The 10,229-nt window shown below is 61.3% G+C and overlaps 2 protein-coding genes across 6 annotated transcripts; both read right to left on the bottom strand.

Annotated features, from left to right (window-relative positions):
- Window positions 1-1,515: 1,515 nt before the first annotated feature.
- MIOX (myo-inositol oxygenase) lies at window positions 1,516-4,004 on the bottom strand. Of its 4 annotated transcripts, none has more exons than XM_073214113.1 (10): window positions 3,865-4,004; window positions 3,320-3,400; window positions 3,048-3,128; window positions 2,755-2,917; window positions 2,592-2,683; window positions 2,397-2,461; window positions 2,250-2,317; window positions 2,117-2,166; window positions 1,927-2,039; window positions 1,516-1,832 (listed from the first exon to the last, which is right to left on the bottom strand). In XM_073214113.1, the coding sequence occupies exons 1-10, from the start codon at window positions 3,877-3,879 to the stop codon at window positions 1,724-1,726; spliced, it is 837 nt and encodes a 278-aa protein (XP_073070214.1). In that variant the 5' UTR covers window positions 3,880-4,004; the 3' UTR covers window positions 1,516-1,723. The 4 variants fall into 4 exon arrangements, with proteins under 4 accessions (XP_073070214.1, XP_036862562.1, XP_036862564.1 ...); XM_037006667.2 differs by having other exon boundaries at window positions 1,552-1,832; window positions 2,397-2,506; XM_037006669.2 differs by having other exon boundaries at window positions 1,552-1,832; window positions 2,397-2,506; window positions 2,592-2,659.
- Window positions 4,005-4,143: 139 nt separating this feature from the next.
- On the bottom strand, window positions 4,144-8,567 carry ADM2 (adrenomedullin 2). 2 transcript variants are annotated; one of them, XM_073214115.1, is made up of 3 exons: window positions 8,059-8,567; window positions 7,870-7,922; window positions 4,144-7,166 (listed from the first exon to the last, which is right to left on the bottom strand). In XM_073214115.1, the coding sequence occupies exons 1-3, from the start codon at window positions 8,236-8,238 to the stop codon at window positions 6,863-6,865; spliced, it is 537 nt and encodes a 178-aa protein (XP_073070216.1). In that variant the 5' UTR covers window positions 8,239-8,567; the 3' UTR covers window positions 4,144-6,862. The 2 variants fall into 2 exon arrangements, with proteins under 2 accessions (XP_073070216.1, XP_017513523.2); XM_017658034.3 differs by having other exon boundaries at window positions 4,146-7,166; window positions 7,870-8,214.
- Window positions 8,568-10,229: the final 1,662 nt, after the last annotated feature.

The following is a 10,229-nucleotide window of genomic DNA, read 5'->3' as shown; positions in this document are numbered from 1 at the left end:
CTGAGCAGCAGGGAGGAGGGCAGTGGGCAGTGCCAAGTCTGGTGGCCACAACCAGGGGCTGGTGGACGTTCAAGAGGTGCCCGCACCCTCAGCCCCCTTCATGGGGATTTGAAATACCTTTTCCCATTCAGAGAAAGCAGGGCCTCAGGAGAAATGGCCAGTTGCAGGTCTGGGGCCATCTCCGTGGCAAGCTAAAATATGGGCCCCCAAAAGCTTTCCATATTTTGTGAATGTGACCTTATTTGGGAAAAGCATCTTGCAGATATGACTGAGTATCCTGAGATGAGGAGGTCATCCTGGATTATCTGCGTGGGCCCTAAAGGCCATCACAACATCTTTATTAGAGGTGGAGGGGTGTAGACAGGGTACAGAGATGCCAGCGGGCATGTGCAGCTGGGAGAGGCAGGAAGGGGCCCCGGCGGGGCTCACCCTGCCCACCCCTGGACCCCAGGCGCTCTGGCTCCCAGAACTTGGGAGAATACACTTCTATTGTCTCAAGCCCCCCAGTTTGTGGTAACGTTACTGCTGACACAGGAAGTTAGCAGCCTGGGTGTCTTGTCACCCCAGGGGGCGGGACATCCAGCACAGGCCTGTGGCCATGCCAGAGGGACCCAGGAGCCCATCCGGAAGCCCCACACACCAGCTGGGGACGCAACAGCTGAGCGCTGCTGAGAATACTTCAATGAGCTGGAGCACAAAGACACTCAAATCTGTTTGTTCTTAATACAAATAAATGCAGGTAAGTCGATCACCTTTGAAGGGTGCTAGGGAAACAACCCTTGCAAATGGTAAATTAGGAGAAAACCTGGGGTTTTACTTGCCTTTCCTAATCCAACAGCGCCCAGAGAGGCTAGGAGGCAGCTTCTGTCCAGCGGGGCCCTCAGGGAACCTGAGGGAGGAGGGGCGGGCAGAGCCCTGTGCTCAGCAGGTCAGGGATGTTCCAGCAACACAGGACAGCCTCTGCCTCCTGAGGAACAGGCGCCACCTCTAACATGCTCTCGCCCGCAAGAAGCCAAACCCGAATCTGATTAAGTCTCTAAATTCACTTGCCAATTAGCAGGAAGTACCAAGGAAAATATTAACAGAGACCATTGGGATGCCATCAGCAGATTCCCACAGAAAGGAATTCTGAGACAAAAGATCCATTTTCTTCCAATAAATAAACCACTAGAGGCAGAGAGGGAGTCGGCGCTCACCTGGAGCTGCAAAGGTCCACACTTGGGGATGAAACCCCAGGGAAGGGAGGCGACTGGCCAAGCCAAGATGGGGCAGCACCTCAGGAGGGCCCTGGGCATCTACTGGTGGGCCGCCTCCTCAGCCCCTGGCCCGCTGGTCACAGGCAACTTTCTGCTCTGGGTTCTTCCAGCTGTCAGGGGTTTGGCTCAGTTTGGCTTTTTAAGGCACATGAATCTGGAGAACCTGGTGATCGTGGGCGTGTAGGGCAACCCCGGGGTCTGACACTGGATCTGGGGGACGAGAAGATGTTCATGGCAGGAGGCGCAGTGAGACACCATGTCCGAGAGGCCACAGCCCCATGAGGGTCAGACTCAGGCTGCTTCAAGGCCTTTATTGTCACTGGGCAGAGAGGCTGCCAGAGCGGCCAGTGCTGGCCGTAAGAGGGCTATGGGGTCTCCCAGCAAGGCTGGGGGACGGCTCATCACTGTGCTGACAGGGCTGTCACACTGGGGCAGTGGGCCTGGCCTGGGCCAGGCGGGCAGGCTGGTCACCAGCTCAGGACACCAGGGCAGTACTTGTCGATGAGGCCCTGGTAGTAGGGCCGCAGCTCATCCACATCCGGCAGGTCGGGGCACTTGGTGTAGAGGTCAAACTTGCTGCAGCAGGGGAGGGGCAGTGCCTTGTGAAGGAGCTCAGGACTCCAGTCCTTCCTCCCTGCCCTACCACCCCACCCCCAAGGCAGGGCCCTACTTGAACTCCTGCACCCAGGGCAGGATGGCCAGGTCCTGCTCGCTGCAGAGCTGCATGTAGTCACCGCCCGTGTGCCACGGGTAGAAGGAGTGGAATCGGATCATGTAGAAGGCCTGGGGCAGGAGGAAGCCACCCTGCAGGCTGGACAGAGCTGGGCAGGGCCCTCGGCCAGGCCCCTTCCCCCACCTACCTCTTGAGGGAGGGAGAATTTGTTGAACTTCATCACCTGGTACATGTACTCTGCGGGAGAGAGGGGTCACCATGTGGCACGGGGTGGGGCGGCCCCACCGCAGTCCCTGTTGTCCCAGTCTAACTCGCCTCACCGTCATGGCCCCACGACATCAGCACGTTCCTGAGCCCGCAGTGTGGCTGATACATGCCGAGCTCTGTGCTGCAGGGAGAGGCAGAAGGTGAGGGGGCCAGGAGCAGCCGGCGGTGGGGGGGGGGGGGTAGCCATGGGGGAGGGGCACCTGTATCGAGGATCCTGGAGGTCGGGGTTGTCCTGGAAGGTGGAGTCACAGAAAACCACGGAGGCCTGGGGACGGCAGCCGACCGGAAAGGTGTCTCCAACGACTGCCCACTGGGGAGGGACCAGGGGCCACAGGTGGGTGTGACTGGCCTGCCCCAGCCCCATCTTGCTGACCCCCCTCCACCTCTGTACTTACCTGGGGCTCCCCTGCCAGAGCCAGGACCTTCCCCAGGTCATGCAGGAGCCCCACAAGGTGGAACCAGTCTGGGAAGGAGAGAGCAGGGCAGACTGTGGGGGGCGCAGGGGCTAGGGGGCAGGGCCCCCACCACACCCCAGGGCAGGCTGGGGGGGGGGCGCACCCTTGTCAGGGTGGGCTTTCCGGATGCCCTCTGCAGTCTGGAAGGCATGGAAAGAGTTGGGGAAGTCCACATCTGGGTCTGACTCATCCACCAGCCCATTCAGCATGTCCACAGCCTCCAGGACAGTCATTTTCTTGTAGGAAAAGCCCCCAAACTGGGCGTGCTGGGTCAGGAGGGGAGAGATCATCATGGGCACAGGTTGGCAAGGCCCAGCGCCTCTCCATCCACTTGGTGCTGGGGTGGGGGAGGGTGGCCCCACCCTCAGAGCTGCGGTAAAGGAGTCGGTCAGGTACCTTCTTCCTGACGAAGTCCACAGTCTGCCAAGTATGCATGAGCTTGTAGGTGGTGAAGACGCGGTCCAGGAGCGGGCCGGACTGCAAGCCGTAGGGTCAACCGGGCAGCTGCACAGCCAGGGGCCCGCCACCTCCCATCTCCCAAGCCTGGCCCCACTGGTGTGCATGTGGGCTTCCCCAAGGGTGCCCCCCAACATGTGCCAAGGGCTGTGCTGCCTCTCCAGGAAAGGGTGGGGCTGGGGGCAGCACAGGGTGGGGGTCGGGGTCCTCACAGTGTAGTCACGGAAGCTGCCCTTCTCTTTGGCTCTCTCTGGGTCCACATCAGGCCGGTAGACCAGGGAAGGGTCTGGGCCCTGGTTGGGAGGGGATTGGAGCCATCAGCATGATGCCATCTCCATGAGAAAGCAAGGACACCCCGAGGGGCATCGGACTCAAGAGATGGGCCAGCAGCCCAGTGTGGGCACCCCCAGGCACAGCCCTCCCAGCAGATGTCTGGCCCCTGCACCAGCGTTGCCTGTGGCCTAGTCTGGTCACCTGCTTCCAGAGAGACATGCAGGTACAGGGACACCACGTGGGAGTGCACAGCACCCCCACCCCCAGGTCCTTTTCAGGACTCGGGAGTCTGTGGGTGGGGGTGCTGTTGACCCTTACCCCAGCTAAACCACAGCAGGAAGGAGGGAGCCCTTTGACCGGGTGAGCAGACCGGCAGGAACCTGCTGGGAGAGGGCAGGGGGCTGCCCCTACTTTCCATGAGGGCTAGCTGGCCGCTGGGTGAGCAATCAGCAGGGCCACTTGTGCACTGGGTCTGGGTACTCACCACGATCACCTCCATCCTGAGGCCGTGCAGAGCCGGCAGGTGGGCAGGTCCTCAGGCCTGTGTACCCCTATATATGCGCACAGGTTACATAAGTGACCCGGTGCCACCCAGCCCCTTGGCCTTGGCCCTCGGTAATGAGTGACCATCCGCCGTCCTCCCGGCCTCAGCAGGTTAATGTGTCAGCACAGGAAGGGCCCCCAGCCCCCTTCGCCCTGACTTCAGCCTACCTGAGCAGCTGACCCGCCAGGACTCAGGAGATGGAAGCAGCTCTCTAGCAGTTAGGTCTGCTCTGCCCCAGAGCACCTTGAGCATTAAACAACCACCCTAGGCCCCTCCCAACAGGTGGTGCAGACCCCAGGGCCCATCCCAATATCCTCAGGCACCTGGGATTCTGCTGGGGGGTGGGGAGGTAGGGGTAGAGGGTGGAGTGGGCTTAATGAAGAAATAGGTGCTCAGACATTTGCTAAAATAGGAAGGAAGACTTTATTCAAAACCGTTCCAATAGGGGAAAGAGACTGGGCTCCATTCTGAATACAGCAGAGGCAGCTGTGATGATCCCCAAAGAGCAGAGTCACCGGTGGGTGGGAAACTGCTACAAGGAGACACGTAGGGTTGGGAATTCTTGCAGAACAGACTTGACAGGATTCTTACTGAAGGCAGGCAGGAGGGTCAGATCTTAAGGGTGGGGACGGGACTTGATCAGCTCTCAAGGGTGGGGATGAGGAGTTGACCAGATTTCAAGGGTGGAGATGAGGGTCTGATCAGATCTCAAGAGTGGGGATTCCTGCTGATACTGGGGAGGCCTGTGCACAGGGCTAAGGAGAGACTGACTGAAGTCTGGCCAAGGGGCTCTGGGGGTGAGGGGCTCCATCTCACTAGGGCAGAGGTGAGCCCAGCAGCCAAGGACCTAACTGCCAGACATCCTGCTGGGAGCCGACATTCTTCAAGGGGGAGGCAGACAGAAAGCAAACGAGTCACTGTCTCATATTGGAAAGAGGCCAGCGTTCTGCAGAAAGACGGGTGCTGAGTGTGCTCAGGGTAAAGTCTGGGAGCGGGAAGGGGGCAGTGGTCCAAGTGGGAGGTACTGGGGACACACCTCTAGGGCGCACAAGCCGGAACACTTACTCGCCCTCGCTGTGTGGCCGGGAGCCTGTTGGGGGGCTGCTCCTGCCGTGACCCCCTGCGCTTGCTGAGAATAAACTGAGGGGCGCTGGGATCCCCCATTCAAAACATCAAAGTGCAGCCTTCAGGGCTCCAGCCCAGGCACCCTGCCTTAGGGCTCCCTCTCTTCTGTCCCCTCCCACCTGGACGGCTGGCGCTCAGGGCCCTGCTCGGTCCTTCCTGTCTTCCCTACCTGCTCAGCAAGCAGTTGCTGGAGGGATGGAGAGGGGGCTTCAGGGAGGAGGCTGGAGCCATTACCCTAAAAGCAGGTGGCGGCTGGGACTGTGGTAGGGTTGGGAAGGGGTGAAGGAGGGGTTTCGGTGGGAGCAGGAGTGTGTGTGCGTCAGGTAGCCCCCTCACCCCAGGACTGGGAGGGCCTCCCGGGCCCTTCTCTTCCTCATTCTCTGCCCGCCCGCCCTCCCTGCCTGCCTCTGCTGACACCCTTCAGTGACCACAGGCCCGCACTCTGGCGCTGGTTCCAGCCTCTCAGCTGCTTTCGGGCACCTCTCCCAGCCTTGCCCACCCATCCTGTGGCCTGGAGGCTGTGGTGTTTCTGCTGCTCCCTCTGGGACTGCTGCCGTCCTCAGATCTCCACTTCCTGCAGGCAGCCTTCCCGGCCTGCCCTGCTCAATCTTCACGACACTGACTGCCCTGCATTGTGGTTCCAGGGCAGGGACCAGCCTGAACTGTTCCCACAGGGCCTAGCGGAGGGCATGTCCCTGAGCTGGAAGGGCAGGCACAAAGGTGGGAGCCAGATGGGTGCTTCCAGGACTCTCGCATACTTGGGAGTCTGCTGGCAGGCTGCTTGTGACCCAAGCCCAGGCTCTGGATGGATGGTGCAGTGACTGTGGGCACATCCCTGGCCTCTGTGCTGGGTCAATGACAGTGCCCCTCACTAGCTGTCAGAGAGGGCGGCGCAGACAAGCACTGGCGAGTCAAGTGCTACAGGAGGGTTCGCTGACTAACAGAAACCACCCTTCTGAACCCTGGGTCAGGCTCGTGTGGCCTGGCATCCATTCGGCAGGACTGTGTAAAGACCCACCTGGGGCAGACACACGGTGAGCCCCATGCAGCTGGCTGCAGACCCGGCTCTCCTGGCCATTCCAGCCCTCTTGGGAAAGCCTGCTCACACCTGCTGCTCACACCTGCTGCCCAAACACTTCCCTCCGCTGAGCCCCCACTACGCAGGGCGAGGTTGAGGGACCCTGTGGCTGCTTGTGGAACCCTCACATCCCCATACTCCTTGAGGGAGCCACATAGGTATCAACACAGCCTGTCTCTCACCCCAGCCCCAGACCACAGTGGGCCAGCTGCCTGCTCCTCCCAGTCTCAAGGGCACGGGGTAGGGAAGATGGGGGACCTGGGGCAGGCCAAGCCAGGCTCTGATCTAACCATGTCAGGACCAGCAGGAAAGGGGCCACTCTGGGCCGACTTGGCCCCGTTCCTGCATCCCAGAGGTGTCCCCCTGGGTGTTGAGCTTCTGCTCCATGTGCTTGGACAGACCCCTCCCCTCTGAAGCACTGTTGGGCATCCAGGGCTGCCAGCCACTCCTGCTTAGCACCTATCCCCTGAGCTTGGACATTTCTGGGTATATGAATTCTGCCTGCACATATGCCTGGAGGTGCCTGAATTTATACGTCCAAAGCAGTCCAAGGTTGGCTGCGGGACCTGGTGGGTGTGGAAAGTGAGGGGTTTCTCCTCAGAGGCCTGCACCACTGCTGCAGTCACTTCTTTGCCAGGAGCTCTGGGGGCTGGGCAGGCTGGAGGCCCAGCTACGGATCTGGGACTGAGGTGCAGCCTCTTGGCTGGGACAGACAGAGGCAGGGCCTGCCCCACCTCAGCCATAGCTGTGGGGGCTGCTGGGGTCCACAGGGGCCGAGTCTCGTGGGCCGGCTGACCCAACGAGCTGCCACAGGCGGTGGCTGAGGTTCTGCACCTGGCAGGTGCCCAGCACGCAGCCCACCCGCAGAAGCTGGGCTCGGGGCTTGTGGGAGCCTGAGCGTTGGTTGGGGCCATCCCGGAGACGCCGACCCAACACGGGGGATAGCCTGGTGCTCCTCCGTGGCTGGAGGGCCTGGCGTAGCTTCCAGACCACAAGCGGGGGCTGCAGGCCACTGGAAGAGGTCCGAGCTGAGGACTCCCTGCAGAGGGAGATGGAGGAAGTGAACCCGATGGCCCAGCCTATCAGGAACCTTAAACCCACTCACTTTCCCCTCCACACAGGCCTGGGGTCACTGCCAGGGGGAGCCTACAGCTTCCCCAACAGCCTAGAGCACTACCAGCAGAGCCCATGGCCCTCATACCATTACCCAGCAGGCCAGGAGGGCCCACAGCCCGGCCCCACCCCTCACCCAGACTGCAGCACTGCCAGGGGAAGCCCACAGCCCCTTGAGCTCAGCAATTGGGTCCTGGCCCTCAGCCAGATGAGTAGCCCGTCACATACCCATTCACCTGCACGCTCTGGGCAAAGGGTACCCCTGGCCTCCGTGGGATACCGTGCTCAGTCTTCCCCCTTCAGCCCTTTCCTTAGGGTGGTGCGTAGGGGCATGGGGAGGCCTGGGGATCCCTCCTACTGACCTCCCCTGTTGAGGGGGCTGCTCTGCCAATAAGGGGGAAGAGGAGTGCCTTAGGAAGAGAGGCAAAGAGAGGCCTCTTGCCCTGCTCAGGGTTGCTGAAGGCATTGGGGGTCCCCCTTGATTTAGGGGGTGAGCCTTAGCAGCAGATGGGGGGCTTCCCTAACAGCAGAAGGTGGGGACAGAAGCAGGAGGGACTGAGGGAACCTCCCAGGCATCCTGGTTTCCTGCCTGGTGAAGCAGGGGTTGGGAAGATCCAAGCCGCACTCACCTGGGTCGGGCGGGCTGCCGGCTCCCCAGGCAGCAGGACAGCGCGCCTGGAAGCTGCAGGTAGAGGAGGCTGATGCAACCGAGGGTGAGGGTGGCAGTCAGGAGTTGGGCCATGTGGGCGGGGCTGGAGGGGGCAGCCAGCCGGGCAGGTGTGGGGGCCCTAGCCTTGAGCCACCCCTTCAGCCTTCACCTCGGGGGGGCCCTCGGTGCGAGGTGTGGGCAAGGGGCACGGGTGAGGGAACAGGCAGGCTGGTCCTGTGTCCTTTGGTGAGAGGGTCTCGGGTGCCAAGTGGCAGGGGAGTCTGAGGTCTTGGCAGAGCCAGGCTGGCCTGTGTCCAGCTGTGCCCGGGATCCCCTGGGTCAGTATCATCCGGGTCTTGCTTGGAATGGTGGCGCTGGCTTCTCCAGAGCTAAGTAGCCTTTCCAGGAGGGGGCGGAGTCAGAAGCAATGGCTGGCCCTCCTCCCCAGTCCTGCCCTCCGCTGGGTAGCTCTGGGCATGTAGGGCAGGGGCGCCTGACAGGGTCAGCCCACTGGGAAGTGCTCTGTGACTAATCAGGGACCTGGGGGCTACCAGCCTTGCCTTCTGTCCCTTCTGGTGGGACACGTTGTCCCTGAACCTGGTGGGGGTAAAACCTTCTAGGCTGAAGGAGTGGGTGCTGCAGGGTTAAATCGGCCAGACAGGGTCCCAACCCACCTCTAGGGCCAGGTGCCTCACCCACCCACATCTGCCCCAGGAGTGCAGGAGGTGAGAGCTCAGGGGCTGGCAGGAGGGGTGCCGTGGGGACAGAGTGGACAGTGTCGAGGGAAGCTGCGCGGGACTGAGAGGCAGACAAGGATGGTGGGCTCTTGTTTGCTGATGCGGGGAGTCCCTGGGGAGAGAGGGGAGGAGCTAGCTGCAGGGATGCAGAGGGAACCAGCGCCTCAGCCCTGCTGGGGGCCTGGGTCTGAAGAGGGCAGGCCTGGGGCAGTTTGGGGAGTTTCACAGTTTGCAAGGCTTTGGCAGGTGAAGGGTGTGGTGAGCATCATCGGAAGTGGGTGCAGAAAGGGGACAGAACTCTGTGTGCTGGCTCTGAAGGAAAACAAGGGAAGGGGAGCCAGCAGGGGACCCCAGAGACTGACCTGATTCTGCAGCTGCTACTCCTCCCCGCTCATTCCCCAAGTCTGTCTCCCATGCTGCTGCCAGGACCATCTTTCCAAAATGTAAATGTGACAATACTCACCAATAAAGAGAAAATAAAGATTTTCCATCCCCATGAGAGTCTAACCTGGGACAGGTGGAGCTAAGCCTCCGTGAGGTCTGTGGCCAGGGAAGGCAGCTGACCGGCTCCTTTCTCTCAGGGCACTTGCTGCCCTCCTGGGACTGTGGTCCCACAGCCCCAGAAGCCCATGGGTGGCATGCGCTCTGGCCCGCACGCCTCAGACTGGCTGCTTGTCCTGCCCCTGCCGCTCCGGGATGGATCGGAGGCCCCTGTGTGACCCCACACGTTCTTGCACAGCCTGTCTCACGGCACTTGTCTATAACGGTCCTCATGCCTCTGAGGGGAACCCAAGGGTGCCCTTCGTGTATTCTCAGTCGGAGAAGCTGCTTCTGGGGAGTGACGTGGGCTGGCTCACCTACGGAAATGCCCCAAACGAGTGGATGGTGCTGGCGACATTGGAGGAATGCTATAGAGAAATTCATGCAGGCCAAGAAAAGCTAGAATGACGCTTGGCTGGTTTGCCTGAGTGTTTTAGGGTGGGAGAGATCGAGTTTAATCCTGACAAGAATCCATTGAGAGGGAAAGGTACGGGGCATGGATAGGGCACATGGGAGGTGGGGAGGCCTCCGCCCTCAGTGTGGGAGGAGCAGGTGGGGTGTGCGGGAGGCAGCTTGCAGCTTGGTGATGCAACACAAGGCCTCCCACCTGATGGTTCTCTGCAGGAGGGGCAGTGGGCTCACCCCTGAGACACAAGAGTGGGGTCAGAGGCTTGGGGAGACTACAGGGCAGAAGAGAGCTGACCATGTGTGAGCAGGCTATGCGGGGGGCGGGGAAGCGTCCACTGTGGCTGGGCAGCGCTGTCCCGGGGGCCACTCTGCACTCCCTGGGGGTGCAGGCCCGGAGGGGAGGCAGCACTGGTGCACCGCTGGGGTTTGTCAGATGGGGGCAGTGAGAACAAAGTAAGAGAGGTAGGGCCGACGACACGGGGGACGACAGGTGATGGGAGCCACACTGGGTGGGATAAAAGGTCGGAAGGAGGCAGCCCAGGGGCCCACGGGGTGGGAGAGGGAAGGCCCCCTGCAGGAAGGTGAAGACTAGAGAAGGCGGCCCTTCAGAGGGGAGGGACCAGCAGGAGCGTGACATGGACAGCATGGTGGGCGG

Source organism: Manis javanica, chromosome 10 (genome assembly GCF_040802235.1).
Source record: "Manis javanica isolate MJ-LG chromosome 10, MJ_LKY, whole genome shotgun sequence".
Classification (NCBI taxonomy): domain Eukaryota; kingdom Metazoa; phylum Chordata; class Mammalia; order Pholidota; family Manidae; genus Manis; species Manis javanica.
This window is presented reverse-complemented; position numbering and strand designations above follow the sequence as displayed.

Coding starts and splice junctions, on each gene's coding strand:
- ADM2 (XM_073214115.1), bottom strand. CDS start 8,238: ATGATACTGACCCAGGGGATCCCGGGCACAGCTGGACACAGGCCAGCC. Junction 7,923..8,058: donor GCACCGAGGGCCCCCCCGAG/GTGAAGGCTGAA, acceptor CTCTACCTGCAG/CTTCCAGGCGCGCTGTCCTG. Junction 7,167..7,869: donor CGGCAGCCCGCCCGACCCAG/GTGAGTGCGGCT, acceptor CTCCCTCTGCAG/GGAGTCCTCAGCTCGGACCT.
- MIOX (XM_037006667.2), bottom strand. Junction 3,129..3,319: donor GCAGCTTCCGTGACTACACT/GTGAGGACCCCG, acceptor TACGGCTTGCAG/TCCGGCCCGCTCCTGGACCG. Junction 2,684..2,754: donor GAAAGCCCACCCTGACAAGG/GTGCGCCCCCCC, acceptor CGCCCCCCACAG/TCTGCCCTGCTCTCTCCTTC.